General features: G+C 42.6%; 2 protein-coding genes and 1 long non-coding RNA gene across 3 annotated transcripts; 2 read left to right on the forward strand and 1 right to left on the reverse strand.

The window, feature by feature from the left end:
* The first annotated feature begins 3,308 nt into the window (after positions 1 to 3,308).
* Positions 3,309 to 6,901, forward strand: LOC145450292 (uncharacterized). Its single transcript, XR_013918469.1, has 3 exons — positions 3,309 to 4,660; positions 5,209 to 5,268; positions 6,246 to 6,901. It is a non-coding gene; the product is annotated as an uncharacterized LOC145450292 (long non-coding RNA).
* Positions 6,902 to 10,391: 3,490 nt separating this feature from the next.
* On the forward strand, positions 10,392 to 13,945 carry LOC145450291 (protein unc-93 homolog A-like). Its single transcript, XM_080328808.1, has one exon. It carries the CDS (start codon positions 11,457 to 11,459, stop codon positions 12,813 to 12,815), a length of 1,359 nt encoding a protein of 452 aa, XP_080184934.1. The 5' UTR covers positions 10,392 to 11,456; the 3' UTR covers positions 12,816 to 13,945.
* Positions 13,946 to 24,540: 10,595 nt separating this feature from the next.
* LOC145450540 (sperm-tail PG-rich repeat-containing protein 2-like) lies at positions 24,541 to 26,652 on the reverse strand. The gene has a single exon (XM_080329062.1). It carries the CDS (start codon positions 26,450 to 26,452, stop codon positions 24,677 to 24,679), a length of 1,776 nt encoding a protein of 591 aa, XP_080185188.1. The 5' UTR covers positions 26,453 to 26,652; the 3' UTR covers positions 24,541 to 24,676.
* Positions 26,653 to 27,197: the final 545 nt, after the last annotated feature.

The raw sequence follows: 27,197 nt of genomic DNA on the forward strand, positions 1-27,197 counted from the left end.
CTTCCTGGATCGAAAGATAGTCTACTTAACCAAACCAAAGAGAATTGTTATGATATCATTGCTCTACCATCATCTGGCGTAAGCGGTGTCTATGCCTATATGTCTAAAGCCTAAGACGAAAGTGGGGCGTACGAAAAATCGACAGTTCAGTAATCATAGGAGCAATATTCCCTCTAATTTTCACGAGTCTGCGCAAACACACCAACTCTCTGCGTTGTCCCTTGGACAACAGTGCATGACTCCAGAAGTGCGTGTATCCATTCAAGGCACATGATTTATTGATAGAAACAAATTACAGTATTTACATTTCGTTATATTACACGACCCTAGATAATCACATTATGAGTGAAAAAGGGGAACTGCGCTCTAAACATGATGTGGTCTCAACTTGAAGTGAGGCCATTGAAGCCATTTTCTCCAGAAAACCACCACATTCGAACTGCAGCTAAAAGATTTTCAAAATATGCATCATATCACACGTTCGACTCCGTGGTGTCACAAGGGGTTAAGAAGCAATGACGCGCGATGATGATAAACCTCAACATTAGAGATGGTGTGGACGTGAAGTTTACGTTCGGGTTCTGTGTGTGAACCAATGTTCCCTCTAATTCTTGAAGAGTCTGCGCAGACTCACCAACTCACTGCGCAGACCCTTGGACAACAGTTCGTAACGATTAAAAAAGTCATCACTTCGGACTTTTTGTGCGCCACTTAGATTTTCTGTGCGCAGAGACCGTGTCCTCACTGCACATGCGCAGCTCAGAGACATTGGTGTGAACCCCAGAAATTTAGATGTTCACGTTCGCAAACGAACCTTGGTAGGTTCTGCACTGTGAACCTTTTCCATATATTACAATTTTTCACGTCATTATAATACATCATCTTCGGTGGAAATTTATTGCATTTCATCTGCGGGCCACTCTATGCATGGCGCTAGCAGCATAAAAAATCAACACTAAGAGACCATGCACCTTGGCAATCTCAAATATTTTACTTGTTTCGTTAGAAAAGTTTGCTCGAAATATCCAACTTTCTGTTTGTGAATATTTAGTGACTCTCAATGACCCGCAATCACACAACATCAATAGTGAAATACGCTACATGTAGGTAGTCATAGTCAATGAATGACGCCTATTCAATCAATCAATGAAATTGATATCGTTGTCTAATGTTAAAATACCTCGCAGGCGTAACGGGGTCCATCTTGATTTGATATGTTTATTAGGGCTCTTCAAAAATGACTTTTTTTCTCAAATCGTACTGGCTACTTGATAAAATTGTTAGGTTACCTAATTTAAGCCAACACACAAAATTTGGTTCAATTTCAGCCAGTAACCGCTTTGCTACAGGAGGAAAAAGTTTCTATTTATTATATAAAAATAAATACTAAAAAATTTGAAATTTTTCTGTTCCCCCCATGAAAGTGTTAGGCTGTCTATAGAAACGAAGCTCACCAAATGGGGTTCAATTCCAACCAGTGGAAGCAGAGTTATTGCCGTCGAAAAATTTGAATTTGAATAAAATAATATTTACGGTGAGCACAACTATAATAAATAAACAAAGAATCGGTCACCGTAAATACTATTTTATTCAAATCCAAATTTTTCGACGACAATAACTCCGCTTCCACTGGTTGGAATTGAACCACATTTGGTGAGCATCGTTTCTATAGACAGCCTAACACTTTCATGGGGTGAACAGAAAATTTTCAAATATTTTATCATTTATTTTTATATAATAAATAGAAACTTTCTTCTCCTATAGCAAAGCGGTTACTGGCTGGAATTGAACCAAATTTTGTGTGTAGGCTTAAATTAGGTAACCTAACAATTTTATCAAGTAGCCAGTAAGATTTGAGAAAAAAGTCGTTTTTGAAGAGCCCTAATGTTTATTGTATCATAAAAGCCAAATCCGTGCGATTGGGGTGTTGGGTACTGCTGTATAACTTGTTTGTGGGGTAATACCGGTAGCAAGTATAGAAAACCTTTTTACACCCTGCTCAATATCAACGTATAGCCATACTCAGACGTACGTCGAATACATTGTCCGGTCTGGCCTAGACCGTTAAGATCTAAGCTTATATTCCCTTGCAAGTCCTCGCCAAAATTGTTGGCAAAGCGATGGAAGATATTGATTTTACGGGATTATTATATCATTTGATTGTCCCAGTTGATACATTTGGCGACGTTTAAAAAGTCAGTAGGCCTATGTACTTGTGGCATAATGTGGCCCGAGTGGTCGCTAGGAATCGTGTCTGTACATTAATATATCACTTCACTGAAACGTAGGGTTGGTATTAGCAATATGACGTCACGTGACGTCATGAGGTTCACGTTCGAGTTCACACAGAACCTTTCAAAAAAGGTCGCGTTCACACGAACCTGAACCTTTCATCCCAACTCAACATTACGGATATTGCACTTGTGCTATGGTGCATATTTTGAAAATCCTTCAAGTGCAGTTCGAATACAGTGACATTCTGAAGAAAATGACTGTGGCCAAAAATGTGTCACTTTGTTGCATGCTGTGATTTCTTTACCTCCCATCAGGATTGTCGGTATAGTGGAAATTAGTCATTGGAATCGGCCAAACGTACCAGAAACAAATTTCTTTCGTGAGGAGCACACGATTACAAGTTGGTATTTCTATATAGGGCGCATTATTTTACTTTGCTGTTCGCATCTGTTGTTGTTGTGTTTCATATTCATGGTGTTTCGACTACATTAGTCATTTTACACCAGGCCGATATTCTCCATTATCATTCCGTATTTACCGACTTGTATCACGGCGCATTTCTAGGCTTTTCAAGACACTGCTTACGCGGATCAGATCAGGAGGAGCCTAGATTGACCTCCAACATTTAGGTAGGAATTCTGAAGTCGACCTCGGTGTGACTCGAACCCGCAACCCATTTATGTTGCAGCTATGGAACGTACCACTACGTTATCTCACTACCGTTCTCGTCTGTACTGTGGGGCTCAGATTGCAGAGGGCGCTACTATATTAAAATCAATTTGAACTATGTTAAAAAATCAATTTAAAACAAACATGTTAAAACATGGCTCTTGTTCATAACATGTTTTTCATTCTTTTCTAGCCATGACGTCACGGATCTTTAATTGTGACGGCGCAGTGGATTGGAATTGACAATTGAAGATATAGTGTAAATATGGCTCGTTCGACGAAAAATGCTTGCGACCACAGTCATAAATAGACCAAAAATATCTTGAACGAGGATCACGTCGTTATGCAGCATTTTTACAGTCGGCTGTTATCATAATCAGAACCAGTGGCGGCTCGTCCTATAGGGCAACTGGGGCATTGCCCCACCTAAAATTCTGTTCAATAACAATTTAACCGTTTATAGACGCACAGCGCTCAATATATATCGAGATCACAGCGAAACCCGCGTTCTTCTTGTGCTTTCGCTTGCAAATGCCCATACATAGCGAAGTCTCCGCGAAAATCGAATTCTCTTCTGTGTTTTCGCTTTGTGAATGCCTAGCCGGGGCTTGCCCCGGTAGCGCTCATAACAAGCTTTCACTATCTATTCTCTCAAAGCTGCGCACAATTAAGAAACGTTGCTTTACTCTCTCCTATTCGTAAAATGGCCGAGCAACCAGGGCAAATATGCTTGCTCACCCCTAAGGTGTGATGTAACAATCGTATCTATATCTGAACTCGGATACCGTGATATGCGTTGAGTCGACCGTTGCTGGTACAGGTCGATTTTGATGGTGTTTCACACCATGATAATTCTTGAAACTTGGTATGTCATGTCGTGATGGTGGTATTTAACACTGTCCTAAGTTTCAGGGTTTCTACTCAAAGTTTGGGGTAGTAATTCCGTTTCCAAAGTCGAGTGTGTGCTGATCGGTCATGTATCGCAAACATATTTCACGCAAAGCCGGTATTGGTCTCCATTGATTTTAACGATGCTCCTTAGCTAGATCCGTCATGAACTTTTACATGGTATGTCTTGATTTTAGTATCGAACGCTGTGCCAAGTCTCAAGGTTGACACTCAATGATTAGGGCAGCAATTTCGTTATTAAGTTCGAGTATGGTAGAGATGTGCGCTGATCTGACACTTAGGGTGGAGGCCAAAAATATAGATCAAATAAAAGATCTGGGGATTTTGCACGTTGCTGGATTTTCTGCGGACCAGAAAGGTAGATTAGTAAGATTCTGCCAGGACCGACTGAGTATAGACTGCTGCTTCTTGATCCTGGTCGCCACCAGGATTAAAGTCTAGATTAAGGTACACAAGCATATAAATTTGGCGAGGTTTGTAATAGTTATGTCATTGTAGATTGAAATTGCTTATCTGAGGCTCATTATAAAGATAGTGAATATTGCATGTTAGCGATATTTTGTTACCGGTACTCAATTGTGCTTCTCCTTATTGACTGATGATCATGTTATTACAGAATGTTTAATGATAATTGCATACAAACTATGTAATAAACGAGTTCTGCCGTTGTCTTGCATTGGAAACAATCAACCAAGCCGTGAAATGCCACATCACCAAACATGGCAAAAAACAGAACAGCAATTGAAGGTTGCTTCAAAACAAGAGAAAGTCTCAAAACTGAAAATGACAGAAGGCCTTCAGAACATTCAATAGTATCTGACCCGGTGACGGTGCTATTTATTGCAAGGTAAGTTTGTAGACATTAATTATATCCATAATATGGCGCATATCAGTAAATTAATGGTTAAAGCTGTCATGCCAGCAGAGGTTCAGCCATTTGAACATCATTTTGAAAGTGATTCCACCATATTGTCTGTAGTTACTGCAGAAAATCAATCATGTAAGTTATGTTGCGAGAGAGTAATGAGAACTTGTTCGATACATTGACCACATCGAGAAATGTTCCCCATGATGAAGATCGGTTCGTGTCAGAGGCAACTCTTCTCGTTATTTTCATCACTACTTTTTGCTAACAAATCAATTACAAGTGTAGATGTATATTATATCAATTTCTTACCCGGTGGTGTATTGAAGGGAACGCATTCACAATATCAAACGTTCTTGTCATACATTCAGCGATTTTTAATGAGATTTTTTGCTCGTCGTCAAATGATCGGTTTCAGTATTTTTCACCATCACTAGCAAATATGCATGTGCAATTGTGCATTGTACATGTGTAAACATGCGTAGGCCTATAGCCTCAAATCCTTCTGAAACATTCACATTTTTTTTCAGAAACAAGCTATATGGAATCGCAGTCAACATACGTGACAAAGACGTGTGATCTGCCACCTGGTATGTAGCTTCTACTCATTTGGATTTCAAGTCGAGTTGATATTTTAAAATATACAATCTTTCAGTTTCGGAGGGTTTGGCAAACTTTTGCTCCACTGCCCCAACCATTGTTATGTAAAAATTCTCCACTTTGTACTTGGTTTTCTAGTGAAGTGTATTTGCGAACGATAGAGTTGGAAATGGTGTTTGACTGCTCGAAAGATTGCTGATTACCAGTGCAATGCACATAGTTACAATCCTGTAACAATTGATATAAGATGGTGTACAATGGAGCCTGACCGATTATATCGCTTTGCCGATAATATAGACTCGATATCACTCTTTGAAAGAATTATTGGTATCGGCCATTGGAAATGAATATATATGGGCAGTTTTCGTGAGGTCATAGCATGGTGATAGGAACTCCATAAACTATAATCTTTTACCACTAGATTGAGAATATTGATATATTTCACATATATTACACTCTACAGGTGTCCTGATACAGCCTTTCTAGTTTATTTCCTGTCCAAGTATCGCATCGGCTGTAAAGCTATTCAAATAGATGCCCTGAAGTTTTTCAAATGCGCATTTTAAGGTATTCCACACCATTTGAATATGGCTATAGTGGTTATCGGTGAAGGAGTTAGATATTGGTTTTATCGGTATCGGCCCAAAACTCCAATATCAGTCGGGCTCTAGTATACAAATACAATACAATGAAAACTACCAATTCTGCACTTTGTGATCAGCTGGTTGCAGAATACAAGTTTTTAATGACTAGAGACTGACCGATTATTGGTTCACCGCTCATATCGAATGGATACCACACTTGGAAACAGATATTGATATCAGGCAGTAGAGGAAAAAAATATCAGCCAACAAGGCAAAGAGAATTTCCAAATGATTTCTTTGTGATTGGCTTCCTAATACATGTTTTAGTTTAATCATAGGTTACTACCTCATCGCAGAGTCAATATGAACTTCTTTTAATTCAGAAAAACAATGAGCTGAGAATTAAACTGAAGGTGTCCAATATTGAGGACCTCAAAGAAAGAAAAGAGATGAGAGACGAAGAATGATATTTCAGAAAGCAAGAATTCGAAATGCGTATTGAAGAACATGCGATAAAAATGGAAAAATATAGATTAGAACTTGGACAATTGAGGAATTAGTGACATATTTAATGCAATATTTCTTCGTTCAATTATGTCAAGTTATCTAAATAGCCGAATACGCATTTTCTGAAAAGCAACATTTCTTTATAATATTTCATTGTGCCTGCCTGCCAAGTGTTCCTCGCCTTATAGGCAACTTGGATTTTCTGTGCGCAGACACCATGTCAGCATTGCGCATTTGCGCACGTGAGTAGCTTAGAGGGAACATTGCTTATAGGTATTATCGACGGTGCACATTTTTTGAAATGCAACATTTCTTTATAATATTTCATTGTGCCTGCCAAGTGTTCCTCGCCTTATAGGTATTGTCGACGGTGCAAATATTTCGGTACATTTTTTGAATTCATATTTGTCAATTTGAATACAAATAATGGGACACCTGCTCTTTGTTTATTATCTACAGTGCAATTGTAGTTGAATCTTTCATTCCACGAAGTCATGCACATTTCATTCTCTTTATTATTTTTATACCAGCACGGTTTACTGTGTTCGTTAAAATTTTAAAATAAACATAATTAGTAGAAAGATGTGTTGATCTTATTTTCAAGATAGGCTATTGCGTCATTGTATCCAACTTCAGATGTTATATCCGTAGCTTCCTCGGGAGTAACTGCAATATCAGGAACTGGCTCATTGGTTTTTGTAGCAAAATTGTGCAAACATATTGTTGCAATGATTGCCAGGATGGTGTTTTCGATTTGCATTCGCATAGGATTTAGCAACATCTGGAAACGCTGTTTGAGAACGCCGAAGCATTGCTCGATCAGCACGCGTGTCTTTGAGTGCATATAGCTGTATTTTTTTTTCTTGTGCAGCCTGTGGATTTGTTAATGAAGTCATCGGGTACATTTTTAGAGCATAGAGCCTCTGTCTCCCAGCAAAATCCCATTGTATTTTTTCTGGCCGAGCTTGTATTTTAATCTGGAATTTGAAAAAGTTCTTGAGTCATGAGTACTCCCTGGCCATCTCACAACAGCATTAGTCACTACCGGTATTCTCTTGGCATTGCAGTCCATTTGACAGTTCGAAGAAAAATATCCTTTCCTGCAACGATAAGCTTTTCTGGTACAGAGTCACCCGGGGACTTTATTGGGATGTGGGTACCATCAATGCAACCGATGACATTTGAAACTCCACCTATGTCAAAGAAATCACTCTTTGTTTGTAACAAATCATCCAATCGTGGGATAAATTTTCTCTATTCTCTGATAACGCCCGAGAAATGCAGTGGATGATTTGGCGTGCAGTTGTCCGGTTGCCACCAATCAAGTCAGCATCTGTTTGTTGAAAATGACAGTAGCAAAAAATCGGAGAGCACAGAGTAATTGCATCATGGAGTGCAAAGCTTGGCACCGTACATCCAACCATGGGCTGTCCAATAAGAATTACCGTAGCTCCCTTGTAAAATCTGTAGCGGTCAACGAATTCATTTTCTGGGTATTTTACAAATGAGTCCGATATGTTTGCCAAGTAATGCCTGGGCATGACAATTGTATTCTAGTCGTCCGAACTGCATGCCATCTACGTTGTCCAAAATATCTATACTACAGACAGTAATAACAACAGTACCAGTTTGCAATGCCGTCTTTAGAACTTATAACTGTGAATAAACTACAGAGTAATATGCATTAAAGCTGCAAAGTGGCTTCAAATCAATTTCATAAGTCTACCTAGGAAACGATGGCATTCATAGCACATGACCAAAATCGACGACATTTCCAATCAGCATGGCCAAAGCATAATATTTACTACGAAGTCGATGGGTCGACATGGCAACCTTCCACGGATCACTACATTTTGCGTCATTTTGACGCAATAGCGTCATACATCCTGGATTTGTAGATCTACTAACTTCGCACGAACATCCAATGTTTTGGCGTGCGGATCATCTACTTCTAAATCGGGAGATCTTGGAACTCGCAGATTAAGCGAAAATCCAGGATGTTTTTACTCAGCTTTTTGGCCTCCACCCTTAGCCTACCTAACGCATTGCGGATTTCACGCAAAAGCCGGTGTATCTGTGTTCCATACTGAGATAGGTGATGAGATGATGATATCATGAAACAGTTTACTAACATCCTCGGTTTGCATTCAAATATTTAGTTTTATTTTATATTCTCCAATGTCAATTTCACCGTGGAATGGTGGCCTTCGGGCCATTTGCTCACAATTACAACCCCTGTCAAGCGCGATAGCTGTTTCGTTTTCGATGGCGGCTAACAGCTGATCGCTTGATCAGCCGATTCCTCAGTAAATATTACGCAAAATTCGGCGTTGATCTGTTCGTATTAATTTTGACAGTGTACCATACCGAAAACGGTCATGAGGCTATACTTCTCGATGATTTCATGTAACAGTGTACCAAGTTTTCGGCTTTCATCCACGTATTTATTCGGTAATATATTTTCCGAAGGCGATTTTGCAGCAGACATATAGACACTATAGACCGTAAGCCGTATGTGTCGTGTGACAGTCTCCAGCCTCAAGGCCAGAATCTCCCAAGCTGTACCGGGACCGAATTTCCGAGGCTGCTATCCGTAGTTCTTCAGAATGATGTTTTGGATTCAATATGACATTTCCTTGTCCAATCTATGAGATAACAATTGCGTATGTGTCCGAACTCGTTGACCTTTCCAGTTAGGCATACGCAATCTCTCGATTTATAGTCATTTCCATTTCTGCAGATAAGTAGTCAGGTCAAGTGCGAACATGAATCGTGTTGAATCTTTGCTCCGTACGCCGTTTAGCCAGCTGCCTTTAGAGCAAAAATTAGAGGTAAAGCGACTAGGTCCGTATCAGCCTAGAAATTGCCCATTGATCCAATCGTACGCCGGAGGAAAACGCACTCGTGCCTTTTCTTCAGCGCATTTCGATAAAAATGAATGGCTTACTTATGGCGAGGATAAAAACGCCTTGTTTTGCTTTTACTGTCTTTTATTCGACAGTGCCGGTACCGGAAGCAGTGGCTCTTGTTGGAACAAAATTGGTTATCGCGATCTGAAACATTTGTCAGAGCGTCTGAAAACGCACCAAAAATCCCAAGTGCACATGGCTAGTGCAGTTAAATATAAATTGTTTGGCAGAGTAAATGTAATGTCGCAGCTCAATGAAAGTTATCGCGTATCAGTCTGCAAGCACAATGAGCTTGTAGATAAGAATAGGCATGTTCTCTCTCGGGTGATTGATGCCATTAAATTTATTGGAGTTCATGAATTGCCCCTTCGAGGCCACGATGAGAAGGAATGCTCTCTCAATAGGGGGGTATTTTTGGATCTAATTAAATACACGGCTTCCATTGATAGCATTTTGCGCGAACATCTCGACACCGCGACAGTAGCTAAGGGTACCTCAAAGACTATTCAAAATGATGTGCTTGATTCGATATATCACATCTATCTACAGCATTTGTTTACCGAGATTGTTGACGCTGAATTTCTATCTATTCAGTCTGACGAAACAACTGACATTACAATGAATAAAACATTTGTTACCGCACTTCAAGTCACGCCACCGGCAAACCTCTCGCGGCACCTACGTTAAAAATCATTGTTTACGGGAAATTCATGTGGCCATCATGAACGTTGAAAAACGCTACTGTGACGTCATATTGATAACAAGTCGCTTGCGGCCCTTGCCCCACCACCCGATATTGTCACGAGCCGCCACTGATCAGAACACCCATTCCGTACCAATTATCTATATCTACGTGCTATAACTGTCGAACCAGCGACGATTTCGAGGGTTCCAGCCACTCCATATTATCGTATACGTCGACTATATTGGGTGCAAATCGTCCGTAGGCTCATACTACATGTTTGCGAAAGTATTTCCACAAGTATGGTATAATTATACAACATTTGAAAAAATAACAATTTTTTTTCTTCAAAAAGGCATTTGTTTAAAACACGTTTTAATGACGGTGTTCCGAAACACCGTTTATTTTAAATGCAACCCTATGCTCAAATTGTAAAGGGCGTTACGATATTAAAATCGAAAAATTCAGTCGCATTGAATTGCGCCAAGCGCGAAGAAAATTTCAAGATTAATTAAAATCGGGATTCAATTCGTAAATTCAGTTTGTATGTCGACGGCCGCTAACACAAACTAATGGAATTACATGTCGACAGCCGCACAAATTTTCTTCTACGGCCACAGGCTGGCCACTCCTGGTGTAGGCCTATTGCGTTAAAACACTGATTATGCGCAGCATGAATTGCAATTCGCAGGCATACACAATAATGCGCTGTCCAATTTCGAACTCCAATTACAGAGACTAACACGAAAATTACTCACGAATTATTTTGAACACGGGAATGCGACGCTCATGGGTGCAAATACAATATAATTTAGAGAAGAGGAACGTGAACTTGCTCGTCCGATATTAAGAGTAGATGGTGTTTCTCAGAGCACTCGCGTTGAAAACGACGTTTCAACCGAGATGACGACACTTCGGCCCGTATTCAAGAATCCTCAATCAGTGCTCAAACTCATTTTGCGTTAAAACTGCGTAACAATCGGTTACCGGTTACAAATTATCGATGTACATTTGTACACCTAAAATGGCCGTCAGTTTGGTCAGATGAGCATCAGTGCCTTCTGCGAAAGACAAAGTGATAATTTTTTTTCGAACCACAGGTGAATTTTTTTTTGTGCGCGGCACAGATTTGGCGGTACGCGCGCGGATTGGAGGGAATATTGCATAGGAGTGTTGAGGTTTATTGAGGCTATATAACCGACCGTGAAAGTAAGTATTTTGTCCGTTAAAATGGAGAAAGTATCATTGCAGTTGCGGGGTAAGCCTTGTGATATAGTATACATTAGCCGAATGGTGGCACCAAAATGCTGCGAAAGTAGCGACGAATAAACAAAATAACGTCAGTAACTTCGAAGCGGCCTGACGTTTGTGAATCGATATGGCTGCATCCGATATTTCTTGCGACTCATGAACTATAACATACACAAGAGACTATATATATTCAATACGTTCCTCTGATCTATCTGCAGAGTGAACATTCCCGTGTCGCAAAACTGATGTCGATGAGAAATTTTTACATCTACGCAGTCGCGACTGCAATTATCATCGGATCCAAATATTGCTTGTTTGCTTTGAAAAGTACCGTTCAAGTGAAAGGCGGTATCGGGCCGATTTCAATGGTACTGTATCATGCTGGTGCCCTCGTGAGTGGACTCGTATATCCATTTGTTGTGCGAACAATCGGAATCAGGCGTTTTCTGCTCCTGGGGGATTTTGTATGCACCATCTTCATCATCGGAAGCCTGTATACCGGATGGCAAAGTGTTTTTACGACCACCCTATTCCTAGGACTGGTCGATTCGTCGTTCTGGGCTGGTGCGTTTTCATTGGCTGCCTCCTTTCCAACCGACAGCGAAAGCACGTCAACGAAAGACGGAGAACGAAAAGTTAGTCGGTTTCTCACAATTATAACGCTAGGACAGGGTTTAGCGAATCTCCTGCCAGAAGCCGTTCTTCGGAATTCAGTCGACGATTTAACTGCATTAAACGAAACGGACTTTATGCAATGCGCGGCTCGAGATTGTTCGATGAAGTACGAGTATAAAAGCAGTGCGTCGATATTCGGAAGACTGACTCCTACTAGGCTAAGCTACAACATCCTGATTGGTATATTTACTGCGCTGGCTGCATGTGGGATGTTTATCCATTATTTCGTAATTCCAAGAGATCAAAGTTCCGTATTCGAAGAAGGTCAACATCTGATGGAGGACAATGTAGATAATAATCGAAGTCGCGCAACACTTCAAACTGGAAAATTTCGTGACGTGCTCTCAAAATCATTCACTGCAATGCGCGGTGTATTCGCGAATTCGATGAATATTTTTTTGTTGCCGAGTGGTCTGTGGCTTGGAATGTTTCTAGGCTTCGTTTGGTCCACTTTTTCTCGATCGTACGTGGCATGCACTTTGGGAGTTCGAAGCGTAGGTCCTATGATAGCTATCTTTGATTTCATGTCGTGCTTAACTTGTTTCATAATTGCCTGGCGTCACGAATTTATATCAGTCTGGCAGCTTTCTATTGTCGGCTCACTCCTTGATTCCGTTGGTCTTGCGCTAGCGCTGACATGGATGCCTACTTTTGCAACGTTGTACATGCCATACGTGATTGCACTTTTGTTAGGGGTATCTCATGCTGTGGCCCGAACGATTCTATTTACCATTCCCGTGGTATATTACTCTGACAAAGATTCAGCCTTTTCCATGTATGCGTTGTCTTCAAACTCCGGGTGCATAATTTCTCAGGTGATGTCCATAGGAGCGTGTGCATTTTGGGGCATATATTTGCTAATGGCATCTTCCCTTTTGTGCACAATCCTTCTGCTGGTTGGTCATTTCAAAATGCACAAATCGCGATAATCATGAATCTCGTGAATATGCATCTTGCCCGAACTTAGGCAAAATATGTAACGGATAAGATTATTTTGATTCATTACTTCGGCACTTCGATGTTTTTTAAGTTTCATCAGTTGTCGGTTACATCGCTTTTATAACTTTTTTGTCTCATCGGTAGGACTTGCGTGCTCGAGCAGAGTTTATCTGACATTAAAAAATTAGGTACATTTTGTGACAACGATGTGATTATAAGATTTGGGAGTGTCTACGACTTGTCTTGTCTGTATAATGTATTAACGGAACAGTATAGTCATTAGAGTTCGTTCGATGTCATTCGGAAGACCTCACTCATGACGACGTTACTGGTGCGAAATGTCCCATCATCATGGTCCTTTAACAAGTTGTTAGTTAAATTTTAATCGATTCGGAGTCGGTCTTTGGTCCACAAAGACCCCTTATTCGTGTCTGGCGAGATACCGCAGTGGTGTAATCCGCGGCTGCAACACCAATGGGTGCGGGTTCGAGTCCGACCGAGGTCGACTTCCTAGTTCCGATAGCTAAGTGTTGGAGGTTTACCTAGGCTTCCCCTCGCCAACTCATCCGCGTCAGCGGGGTCTTACAAAAGCCTGGAGGTAGGCCGTGCTATAAGTCGGCAGTTACGGAAAATAAGAAGAATATCGGCCTGGTGTAAATGACCATAGTATTCGACAAACACCCCAAAACAAGCACGCGGAGAAACGTCTCTCCCTGGCACTGTGCGCCCGTGCGGGATTTCATGATCTTGCTCTAGTCCGTTTACGTTTACTGAGGCGAGTCATTATGGTATTTAAAACCGCAATAGTGTGATATTTCGAAAACAACTTTGGAAAATTAATATAAAAGTTTTGACTATCGTTTATCTTAATTTTGTGTTCATGTGCATTTCTTGCAAGTCCTGATGTACGTATTAAAATTTATAAGCCAATTATGTTTCGTTCTGATTCATTTATGTTATATAACGGATATATCTACATCCTGTGCACATGTGTGCACAGCGCATCTCGCACTATGTGGCATTGCTGATTTGATTTTGTTGACATCATGGATACCTGCATACTTCCTGCCTTGAATGAGATGGAATATAATCAATTGATTCGGTTGATGTGTTGCATTTATTATGATGTCATGCCATTTCAAAACTAATTTACGATATGCAGGACTGAAACAGCACTCCGCTAGCCCCCTCAACAAGAAATTAAATAAACGTTGGTCTTGGACCCCGCATAGGGTGGATGAACAATTAAGCTCCCCAGACCCCCAATCCAAGCTATCCGATTTTGCCACTACTTATCAGCGAGATATACGTTGTACTGTTTAGTGAGTAAGCTTGTATCGCCTAACCGCGCCAATCACGAATATTTTCTATAATTCATGATCGAATCGGTCAATATGGTCGGAAATTGCAAATATATTGCTATAAATTTTTATCCTCTCTCTGCTCACGTAATCAGATTTACCGGTAGAGCTGAGTGAGGTGTCTTGGAAAATGTAGGGCACGTACAAAATAATTAAACTTCGTTACATGATGGTATTTCGTGACCTCCTGTCTGATATGTCAAAAGATATTGAAATCGCCCAAACGTACTAAACTAAAAGACGCACACGATTTCAAATTGGTATTCCTTCACTGACAAATAATTTTTTCTCTGCGGGATCGCATTTGTGTTGTGGGGTTCAGATTGCCATGAGAGGAACATTCGGCGCCAGCCATTTAGCCGCCTTTGGACAGCTAAACATCGAAGTTTACGGTCAGCATAAGGGCAGTCCTTTTCAGCTAAGGCTTTTCCGCTGCCGATCGTTTTGGCACCCTTCTCGGAGTCGCATGTTATACATCGTCTAGACCTTCAGATGTCTTGGTGTATCGTGGCGTGGTAATGGCCGACGCCGAAATGCCCATTTCTAAAAATTATGCGATATTTTCTTGAGGGAAGGGTACCCAATAATCAAGATATTAGGCAACATTAAATCGCGCCCGACGCTAAAAATATTTGAAGTAGTTGCATAAATTTTCAAAATAATACTCTGTAGCGGTCGGTACAACGACTTGTTGCAAGACACGCTGGTATATAGTGCTTGATTGGAGTCGACGCTACGGCTACAGTTCCTGTTGTACGCACTAGTCCACTGACTAATGAACGCTCTGAGTTCTCTCGCAATCCTGATCACACACGCAGATCCAAGGAGCTTTTTTTAATAGCACAGAACAACCAAATAGTAGTAATTAGTGGTCAGAAACTTGTAGATTTACCAGGATCAAATCACACTGCAATATAATAACAAATATAGAAAGAACAAAGTGAAATGAATCTAATTGTCTTTTGTCTATATACGATACTGTGACTGAAGCGCGAGCACTCCCGCTACACTTGGCGACTCTCAAAGCTACACTCTCAAAGCATGTGCTCGTAGATTACTTCACAATAAGATTAGGGTCGGGAGAAACGAGGTAGGGTGCAGGTGTGCGTGAGAAGATTATTGGCACCCTGCTGGGAAGACGGGGTTAAACCCGCTAGACGCCAACCCGCCACACGCCAAACGCCACCCTGCGGCTGGGTCTTTACGTGGCGTCTGGCGTCTGAACGGGTTGAAAGAAACGCAGACTGGCGACTGAATTGCTACATGGCGTCTGGCGTGTGAAAGGGTTGAAACGCAGACTGGCGGATGAAGTGGTATATGGCGTCTGGCGTCCAAGATTTTAGGACGCCTTACTGCGACATGGCGTTCGGCGTCTGGCAATTTTGAGACCGCCGTGCCATGTGTAGGTAGCCAGTTGAACAGCGTCTGATGTATAGGATCTGATTTATAGGCAAAGTGGATAAAAGTGTTTGATCGCTGCATTATTATATTCGTCGATAGAGGAATAATGTCTGCTACAGTTTTTTGTTGGATTGCTGCTCTAGTTTTCTTGTAGCATTGGCAGCAATGACTTGAGCTGAGGACTTTACGCACCTTATTAAAATCGTTACTGCTGAAGAAGATAGTTGCAATATATGCGAAATCAGTTTTTAAATTTGTATGATCATGTTGGGCTAGTACACTGGAATAACCTTGTTGAACACAACGTCAGCCCAGAATTACAAGTTTTTTTTATACAGACTACTTACGTTCTGTCCTTCAGACTTCTTGGAAATAGCCTATTCATTCATCCTCGTATAACATAGCTAGCTAGCGCTTGCTGCCTATCAACTAAATTCCACGTATTTACGGCATAGCCCTCACATGCGACAACCGTCGACATGTAGGCTACAAATGACATGCAGCCCGTGGCGTCTGGATAGTTGATGTATCAGACTCCAAACGCCGGCATGTACAAATTAGATGCATTCGGTGGCGTCTTGATAGTCGATATATCCGTCCAGACGCCAAACAGCGACAATCGACATGCACAAATCAAATGCGGTCCGTGGCATCTTGACAGTTGATATATCCGACGCCACACGTAGGCATATACAAGTTAAGTGCACCCCGTCGCGTCTGGATAGTTGATATATCAGACAGCAAACGACGGCATGTACAAATTAGATGCATTCTGTGGCGTCTTGATAGTCGATATATCCGTTCAGACGCCAAACGGCGACAATCGACATGCATAAATTAGATGCAGCCCGTGGCGTCTTGATATCTGATATATCCGACGCCAAACGGCGACATATACAAATTAGATACACCCGTGCTATCCTGATATCCATCATCTAGTACAGGGGCGGGCAACTTCTCGAGTCGGCGGGCCGGACATAGGAAAATTAAGTACTTGGCGGGCCGGATTGCTGAATCGATACAATATTCGCCCATTTATCCACATTCCACATATACAAGGAATAAATCGCATTTAATGAATACATTTTAACGGCAGTAATGTCACTTCAATGCCATTTCTCGCCGATAATGACGAAGACAATGTGGATTTGAGAATAGCATTGTCATACAGGCGCCGCCATGTCTGTTTCTATCTGATCAATCAACACACGGTGCAATCCTCAATTAAGATTTCAAGTAGTTCGATAACCCCGGTACCTCTAATTTACCAACACATATATTCGTTAGGGTTGAGTAGGTGACGAGATAGCATCGTTGTTCAACTGCGTGGCCTGAGAAATCTCGATAATGAATTCATGCGGTCCGCGACCTCTACGAAATTTGAAAAGTGGCCACGACCCGTTTTGAGTTGGCGACCCCTGGTATAAGCAGTGTTTTCGTCTTACAAAAGCCTAGAAGTGTGCCGTGCTACAAGTCGGCGGTTACAGAATGAAAAATAAGAAATATCAGCCTGGTGTAATTGACCATTGTAGTCGACAAACACCATGATTACCACAAACGACATTAGGGTTGAGTACATCGCAAATGTCGATAATGCAAGTCTTCTCGCTTCGACGAAATTACGCGTAAGATCCACTCTAGCGCGCTGCGCATATACGTATATAATAACATGCACTATGCAGTCACTAAAATTTGACGTTATAAGCAAGTGGTGGGAAATCTCGGCAGACTAGGGCCGCGGGCCACATTATCATGTAAAACGGAAAACTGTTCGCGGGCCGGACAAAATCCCTTCGCCGGGCCGGATCCGGCCCGCGGGCCGTATGTTGCCCACCCCTGATCTAGTATCCAATCCACTATACCAGTGGTTCTTATCTCAACCTCCGGTCCGTGGCAAGTTTCCTGCTGGTCCACCAAATATTTTCGAATTTTATATCTCAATTACAAAATGCAATTTATTCAATACGCCGTTTAAAATCCATCGTCTTAAGATACTTGTAAATGTATTCGCATCACGATGCCTGAGTCACTAAGTGAAGTACATGAATTCAGGGGCACCTTCGCCCTCTCAATTTTCGAGTTTGACATTGTTATATTATAGAATTACATTTTCATATGCATGTATATGAAATTGTCAGTCCGAGAAGTGTTGTTTGACGATATAGCTGTATTATTTTAGGACTGCTGGGGACATATTGTAAGGTTTCTGAACCAAGTTCCCATTGCTCAAAGCTCATGCATGTTTCTGTTTTCTAGGCTACATTCTACCATGTCGATTAAAGTGTAGGCTATGCAACGCGTGGCAAAACACAGAAGTCACTACCATTGCGCTAAACTTCTTGGGCGGCGCGGATCATTTCAGTATTATTTAGCTAATGTCTGTGGCAATACGCCACCGCGCAAGAAGAGAAAGACTTCTAATTTCAATGTGTCGGCGGAGAGAACAAGTAAAAAGCAATGCAAACAAGGGCGTAGCCAGAGAATTTTTTTTTCAGTTGACCGCAGCTTCGCGCCCCCTTCAGATGCTTTCACGCCCCCCCCCCCAGTTTGAGAATCCCTGTCTAGAGGGTGGGCGCAGGGCGGGAGAGTTAATTGTCATTTATTGCTGTTACTTCATGTCTTACGGAGAAAGCTGTCACCACCCAAAAGATCGCTCACATGCAAGGTCGTAGCCAGAAAACATTTATTTGAGGGGGGCAGTTTAGTGAAGCTCCCCGTGGGAACACCTCGCAGAACCGTATATAATTCCATGGGCAATTTCATCACTATACCCTTTATACATACGATTATTAGACGCGCGCTCACACACACACACACACACCCTATGGAAGCTCCCAGTTGCCAACTAAAGCTTGTATTGGGCGATCGTTTCACGGACGAGCCCAAATCGCTGGCATTAAGTGATGAACAATCAGTGCGAATTTTGGGCCTAGTTGCGCGGAGCGGAATTTTTTTTTTTTTAATAATTGGAAGAATTTGATCAATAATATTGGATCGTGCGTGTATATGAGCAAGTGGTGTCCATTCTTATCACTTTACTTCGTTGAAGCACGGTTATTTAGTAATCTCTGGTATTAATTGGCGCTACTTTCAAGATTGGAATCGCAGATACATACCAGACCAAATAAATAAAAAAAATTCATTGATCAGACTCGTGCGATTTCGAATTAGCACTTTTTAACGGGGGCTGGGGGGGCGATATTTTCTTGTGCCAGTCGCATTAATGTCGGAGGGGTCTAATTGCAGGGACAGGATCATTAGGCGGCAGCTATTTAAGCACCCGGAAATATATATCTTAAGCTTCTGAATACATGTGTCGGTTTATGGCCGTCAATCATTTAGGGAGCGCACTTTGCGGAGTCGCGTGTGGCCTACTTTATATGTTTTCGTGTGTCCCGGAACGGAAATTGCCGGAACTAACAGTCCCCAACCCCTATACAGAACTGACACCCCTAGACTTAATCAACCCAACGACCTCGGGCTACTCTAGTGTATCTGCTGGTACTGTTGTATTCTCATAATTGAAAATGCAGCTAAATTCAATTATGGGTATTGGGTGTTTGCAGAAGAAATTTCTCTCGAGATAACGACAATAAAATCAACATATATGTACGGACACTGAATTGCGCGAAGAAAATTTTAGGTTGCATTCATCTGCCCCAAAATACTGTAATATTTATTGATTTTACGAACATTTTTTTGGGGGGGGGGGGTGATGGATCTGGGCGATCGCCCTTTCCGCCCCTCCCTGGCTACGCCAGTGAATGCAAATAATGCCAGAAAACATATTCCAGATCTCATTGCTTAACTATAGATGCCCACAAACTTCTAGCAACCCTTCCTATGCAGTCTGCATTGACCCAACAGATAAATGGTATTTTGATATGGTTTCTCAGGGATCATCGGGCTCGGTTGCTCCATAACATGTTACAAAAAAATTGATAAAAGGGATTATTGTGTGTGTGTACAAAGATTGCATATTTATTCTCGCAAACCCATGTGTATATGCATGGTATGGTGCATAGGTATGAGATAGATGCGAGTGTAAAGAGAGGCAGGAGAGACTAGACGCCGATACTAGCCAGGGGTAATCGTCAGCAATTGGAGCAATCGAAATAACTTCGTCCAAATTAGAATGATGTACGCAGTTTTTTAATTATCTGAGAATATGAGATAGGTATGAGATAGATGCGAGTGTAAAGAGAGGCAGGAGAGACTAGACGCCGATACTAGTCAGGGGTAATCGTCAGCAATTGGAGCAATCGAAATAACTTCGTCCAAATTAGAATGATGTACGCAGTTTTTTAATTATCTGAGAATTACTGATTTAGCAAAACCCGGGAAATTGAATTAAATCACGAATCAGAAAGAAATACAAAATTCTGGTTCAGTTCATGCGCACGATATTTTACACGGCGTCTCAAAATTACAGACGCCGAACGCCATGTAGCAAATCACCCGCCATGCACTCTGCGTTTCTATCAATTCACACGCCAGACGCCATGTAGCAATTCTGCCGCCGTTCTGCGTTTCAATTCGTTCACACGCCAGACGCCACGTAGAGATTCAGCCGCAGGGTGGCGTTTGGCGTGTGGCGGGCTGGCGTCTGAGCGGGTTTAACCCCTTTTGCTGCTGGGACAGCTCTTACATACTCTATATTTTATGTAAATTCACGAAAGAATTTTGGGCCCCCTTCGAGCTCGCTCGCCCCCCCCCTCCTCAATTTGGGATGTGGCTACGGTCCTGACGATATGAGTTATACGTTATTTAAAGTTACAAGTAAGTCACAAGGTATGTACTCCATGCTATACAAATTGTACTACACCTGTCACTCTTAGGCAGCCCCACTCTTAGGCAGCCCCACTCTTCATTAACTCTGTTCTGCGCTACATTTTGTTTATTACGTTGTTATGGTATGTTAAATTCCACAATGGAAAGCGCATAGCGGTAAGAAGGCGCAACACTCAAATTTCATAAACTCAATAATTTCGAATTTCAATTTCGCTTCATCGGATGGTGCACCTCATTATGTTGTTCTTTATGTTCGAGATGATGTTTTCTAACTGCGGGTCTTGCGGGATCGGTTTCCTCATCGTTATATTCTCCGCTTGAAGGAATTCAGCAGCCACATGGCGATCTATCTTGCGCGTCTCGTGTAGCTTCTTGTTTCTTCCAGTCCATATCGCCTGTTTGTACATGTACATAGAGATTAGGACCATCTGATTGGTCGTTTGGGTGCCATATGAAGTATGGTCTGCATGTTCGCTCTTTGTTCGGTATTTGCCGTGACTTGTTCCCACGCTCCTAAAATGAGGTTTAGACAGGGTTGTGACCAAGTCACAAGGCTCCGAGTCACAAGTCAATCTCACTTTTATAGTTTTGACTAGAGTCAAGTCGAGTCATTTTCAATTTGCCCCGAGTCAAGTCCGAGTCCAAGTAATCGAGCAGAGGTTCGAGTCCGAGTCATGGGATAATGACTCGAGTCCGAGTCCACGGCATTGTGTTGACCGCTCAGTTTCCAGTTAAAGTCTTGTTAAACCCACTGTTATAACCCTATTCGGTAATATCGAATGGTTCGCATTTATAATATACTAATTTTCCTCACTTTTAATAGTTTCTGGTCGCATTTTCAAGTACCAGTACCAATAGACGAAGCCCCAATAGGGTGGTTGCTTTACTATTCTTCGAAATTACAATGAAATGTCGATCTTGGCCGTCTGAGTCTCGAGTCATATGACTTGGTTCGAGTCATGCGCAATGACTCGAGTCCAAGTCGAGTCAATACACATATTGACTCGAGTCGAGTCGAGTCATTTCCGTATTTTGAGAAAATGACTCGAGTCAAGTCGAGTCATCAGAAAATCGTGACTCGAGTCTGACTCGAGTCGAGTCATGACTCGAGTCATTATAACCCTGGGTTTAGAACTGGTGTAATGGTATCACACTGGGTAAAAATATGGACATGAGATTCAGTTCGAATTTCGCAGAGTACACACTTATCAGTTGGTTCGACCAGGCGTGCGTTCAACTTATCCATGGTGTGAAGTAGGCCTATTTGATGCGCCGCATCCCAGTTGAAGTCTCTTTACTTTCACGTGGGGTATTTTGCCCGTATGATTTCTCTTCTGTGTTGCATTGCGATTGTCGCCAGGTATATGTCCTTCGACCTTCCTTTTTTCGTAGTCTGCGTCCAGAATTCCCAGTTCCCTCATTGTTTCGTTCACTTCCACCCAGTGTGTTTGCGGCTGAGATGCATGAGGTATGTTATTAGGTAATTTGATATTTCTGTACCTGTCGAGGATGATTGCCAGCCGGTGCGCCAATCTTCCTTCCCATTCTGTATCCGTGTTTTCCCCGAGTTTTTTTAAATACTGGATTGCAGGCTTGATGAAGATGAGATCCGTGATTCTTGGTATGTCGGTCAAGCCGAGCCCTCCGATCTCCTCCTTTTGAATTGTTTTGTTGTAATCCACCTTCTTGTTCATGCCGAACAGGAATGACATAATGAGTCCTCTCAGTTTGGTCTTCAGGTCCTTCGGCATTCTCGATGTGGTGACGTGATATGCGAACACAGGAAGAATATTGGTCCGTATTAGTTATATTTTTTCATACCTTTGAAATTTCATCTTTTTCAGTTCTTGGATGCGTCGCTCTGTTTTGCCAATTGCCGCTTGCCATTGCTGTTCTGTTACTTGCAATTTGTGGCCTATTGTTTTTCCTGCTAACCTCATCGGCCCATTGGATCGCCGTTGTTGTATTGTACTGGCCTTCTGCTTCAACTTTTATTCCTTTTTTTTTCAATTAATTTGTAGTCCGCTGCTTTTCTGAATTGGGTGATGATGCGCACGGCCTTTTCGCAATCTTGTACTTTCGCCAGCGTTATTGTCACATCATCGGCGTACGCCAGGGTGGTGATTCTGTTCTTGAGTCCGGTCAGTCTGTACCCGGCTAGGTTATGGTTGAGGCTCTGTAACAAAGGGTGAACAGATACATCGAAATAGGGTCGCCTTGTTTAATTCCCGTCTGAATTTCTATTTCGTTGCCAATTCTCCCCCAACTGAGACTCGCGATGTGCTCTTTTCGTATACTTGCAGGCAGAATTCACGAAAGGGTGGCCCGAAGCCTGCCGCTTGTAGTGCTTCCTGTAGGTCAGTGGTTCCCAACGTGGGCGATATCGTCCCCCAGGGGGCGATTTGGCGGTCTAGGGGGGCGAAAATAACGAAGGGGGCGACAGGGGGCGAAAATGGACAAAGGGGGCGACGGGGGCGAAAATAGCGAAGGGGCGATAGGGGGGCGATGACGCGTCAAAACGGCTGACCTTTTTTTTTTTAGTCAACCCACGGTAACTTAGTTACAAAAGTATGTCAAATTAGACATCGAGCCGAAAATTTGACCTTTTTTTTGTCAACCCGCCGGTGATTACAGTTTGTATGCCCAATTTTCGGTACACAAAATTTGGGGGCGATGATCGGTGTTGACCTTGAAAAGGGGGCGATGGGTCGAAAAAGGTTGGGAACCACTGCTGTAGGTAGTTGTGATCTACAGTGTCGTATGCCTTTTTGAAATCGATAGATATTATCGCGTCTTGTTCTTTGGAACTCATTTCTGATGCTGCTTCCCTGATCAAGAGGTTCAGCTGCCCGATGGTGTTGGGCGGGTTTACGAATTGGTGCCGATGCGTGATGTTCGGCAGCGCCGCCTTTATTTACTCTGTTGGAAAGAATTTTGCTTAGTATTTTATAGTCACAGTTCAAAAGTGTTAATGGTCTGTAATTTTCTATATTTTTTGCATCACCCTTTTTGTAAATGATTTTAAGAATTCCTCTTGCGAGGCCGCTCGATACTTCCTGCGTAGTGTAAATTTCATTGAACACTTCGGTCAAATCTTCGGCTATCGTGTCCCTGTTCTCAATGTAAAATTCCGCGCTGATCCCATCCTACCCAGGGGTTCGATTCCGTTTCTTCGATGTTCACCGCCTCCTTCCTCTTCCTTATTGTCTGACAAAAGAAGTATGGATTGTTGTCCAGGATCGTTTCTCGCTTGGCCTTTGCTTCTGCCTAAAGCTTGGATAGCTCTCCCGTTTTCCTCTTCTATATTTTCTTCTTTATTTTTCTGTATTCTACTTCAGAGATGTTATTTCGTAGAAAATTTTGTCTTACCTCTTCGAGCTCTTTCTCCTCCTTCAATTTGATGTACCGCTTCTCTATTAGAGTTTCCAGGTGGTGTCTCACAGCGAGGTGCTTTAGTTTTCTCTTGACGGCTTCCCATCATTCGATTTTGGTTTCGTATATGGCTGGATGCAGCGTCTTCCATCTTCGCTATTTTACTTGGAAGTCATTTTGGAACACCAAGTCTTGTTATGTTAGGCGGTTCGCGGTCGAGTTCGCAGCTGTCAACCCCATTAAAGTCCCCCGCTACCACGCGCCGTTCTTTCCTGCTCATTCTTGTTGCCATAGTTGACGCAAGAGTGCTCTTCTTTTTGTTCTGTTACTGTGACCGTATACGTTAGTGATAGTGAGATTGATTTTACCTGACTTGATTCGGATTTGTAGTGTTAACTCTGTTCTGCGCGTCTCTATTCGGGTCGCTGCAGCATGCCGACGTTATTCGAGCTAGACTAACCCATCCTTCAGTCTTTTCAAGACGTTGTACCTGTCGCATATTATGCAATGATGAGCCGAGATAAAAACCCTCGACATGCAGATGCCTGGCGCAGCCAAAGCTCGAACCAGCTAGCGTTGGTGTCGCTTACGCGCCGTAGGCCTACTCGACATTCCAATGCACTATTTCGTTTTACACACAGCGCAGCACTCGCCTCAATATTCGGGCCCTGATTATAAATACGCTTAGTGCGTCCAGCATATAGATTCAGATTATGAATCGGCCTCCCCTATAAAAATACTACCCATCCCTGTTCCAAAGTGATAGAATTACCACAAGAAAAACGCACAGTATTGTCGACATATTTATTCGACTGCTGAAGCGATTTGAGCATATCCGACACTTCAAATCCGCCTAAGCTAAAAGGAAAAATTTTACGTCAATGATAAAATACGTAGCATAGTAACGAAAAATGGCACACACACGATCACACCCCTAACAAGAAAGCCTGCCTCGCCGTTGGTGTTCGATCATTATCAACAACAGGAGCGATCGGATTGTGCAGCGTTGCGTTGAATGTGCCTTTCAAAACGGTATTCGCGATCAGCGGGCTAAGTTCATAAGCTCCGGGACCGGGAACGTCTTCTCTTCTCGTTTCCTTAAACCGATGGTCCTTGCTGACGATAAGAGCCAGCGCTACGTTCTTTTTCATTTCGCTCCCATTGTAAGTGCCAGGACCTGGGATATCAGCCTCGGGTCGTTCCACCACAATGTCTCTCGGCGGCGCAAAACGATCCGACGACGTCATGAACGCTCTATTACGCAACAGAGCCTCTTTAGTTCGCGGGTTCATGGATATTCGCTTCTCCTGCGTCCTGCTGAAAGAGTTGGCAACTTCGTAAGAGCCGGGCGGCGGGTTTTCCTTCAACGTTTGCGCTACTGGAGAGTGCAGCCGATCTGTTAAGGATGAGAAAGCGGAGGTCAATTGTTTTTTGTAGCGTTCCTCTGGCTTATTTTTAGGCTGGTAATGCGACGGCCCGGGGCCTGCGACTTGATGCCGTTTTACTACAGGCATGCTCCTCGATGACGTAGTTCCGAACGCACCCCTTCGCGTGCTCTCCAAGTAGGCTTTTTTCAGACTTTCCTGTGCCATGCCGTGGCTGAAAACGTTGTAAGACCCCGGGCCCGGATTTTGCTTGCTTTTACCCTCCGAGTGGAACCGGACAGCTGTTTGACCGAACGGACTGTGCTTCATTCCAGTTACCTTTTTCAAGGCTTCGAGTGCGTTCCGGGGATCATTATACGCCCCCGGAGCCGGAGTTATCTTCGAACCGCTGTCAAATCGTTTTGCCTGCGACATGAACGGGGGATGCTCAACTTCCAAGCCTTCTGTATTGATAGGTACTGGCTTCTTGGAAAATTGCCCGGGCACTTCGTATTTTCCCGGACCGGGAACTGCCTTTTTCTCTTCCTCTGCCACAACGATCTCGTGATATCTCGGCAATCTAGACTCGAATTTTTTACCGTCGGGGTTGACGAGTTGAATGATACTCCTGTCATTTTCGGCAGTGTCTTTGTATGGGTTGTATTCTCCAGGTCCCGGACCGTTTTTCCCAGAGAATTTGATACGACTGGATCGCAAGGCCCCAAAATGGATTCCCTTGTATTTTTGCGTCGGAGCGGTGTCTTTGATCGTAGGTTTATAAAAAGCAGGTCCCAGTGTTGCGTCTCTCTGGGGTGGTGCTTGTTTTTGTAATGTTCCGTCATCCGTTTCTTCGTAGCCATATGCTTGACCAGGGCTAGGTATTGAAGGTGCATCTGGCTGCCTCAGATACCTGACTTTACTCGTGATTATTACTTTATGCTGCTTTTGAGGTTCTTCATTGAAAGTAGGCATTTGAGCTGGTGCTGGCTTGATCCAATCTTGTTTTTTAGACAGATTATAGCTTCCGGGACCCGGGGTCATTCGGTGCTCCGTTCCAACGCTTGTAAATCTTTTCTCTTGATTGGCAAGGGTTCTTCCACCTTTAACATTGAGATTTGGTCTCTTTGGGTCATACGCTCCAGGTCCCGGAGCAGCTATAACGGAGTCGCCGACTTGAAACATAGTCTCTCTTCCTGACATTGAAAGGAATGGAGCGTACCCGTCCGATTTCATCCATTTTGCACTAGGAACCCTGGGATCATACGAACCCGGCCCGACGTTATCAGTGGTACTACCATCCGGATAATTAGCCGTCGGTCTAGGAGCTCGGTCGTACATCTTTATCGATTTACTGCACTGTTATATTATCAACGTAACATCAACTAGCACCTGACGTACCCGAGGCACCTGTGGCTTGTTTTGGACACCAACACGTCACATTTACGCGGGGAGACGGATGAAAACGATGATCTATTATACCTATTCAATACGCAGTGCACGAATGGCCCACACACAGATTGCCCTTATCGTTGCTAGGCGACGGCACTTGATCTCTAGCGCCTCTTGTTGGTACTAGTATTCCTGATGACATGAGTATTCAATATAGATATTTGAACGAAATTTATGAAATGCAAGTTTAATTCATTCATGACCTCAGTTCATCAATTTTCCTCGTAACTTTGACCTGGAAATAAAAAAAAATACTTCCCAGTCCGGTGATGAAATGAGACAAATTTTGCGGTGTCACCGTAGTCGTTTACAGCTGTAGAGTTGATTGTAAAGTATAATGACCGTATGCTACTGCTATTTGAATGATTGGAAAAGTAGATGGACAAGTCTTATGGTACAATTTATTACAAAAGCGATTAATATGACCGTATGACCTGTTGCTGTCCTGCCATAGCCGTTGATTGCATCGTTAGTTGGTCTGCACTTTGCAGTGAAATCGTAATATTATCGAAGGACATTCGAGAATAATATCCTCAATGATTCTACATGTTTATCATCTGGTGAAATATAGCTCAGTTGAATTCAGTTTTCCATGGTTGGGTGAAATTCATCATGCGTGGTTGATTGCTATTGC

This window comes from Botryllus schlosseri, chromosome 11 (genome assembly GCF_051294905.1).
Source record: "Botryllus schlosseri isolate E-star chromosome 11, Bs_hap1, whole genome shotgun sequence".
Taxonomy (NCBI): Eukaryota; Metazoa; Chordata; class Ascidiacea; order Stolidobranchia; family Styelidae; genus Botryllus; species Botryllus schlosseri.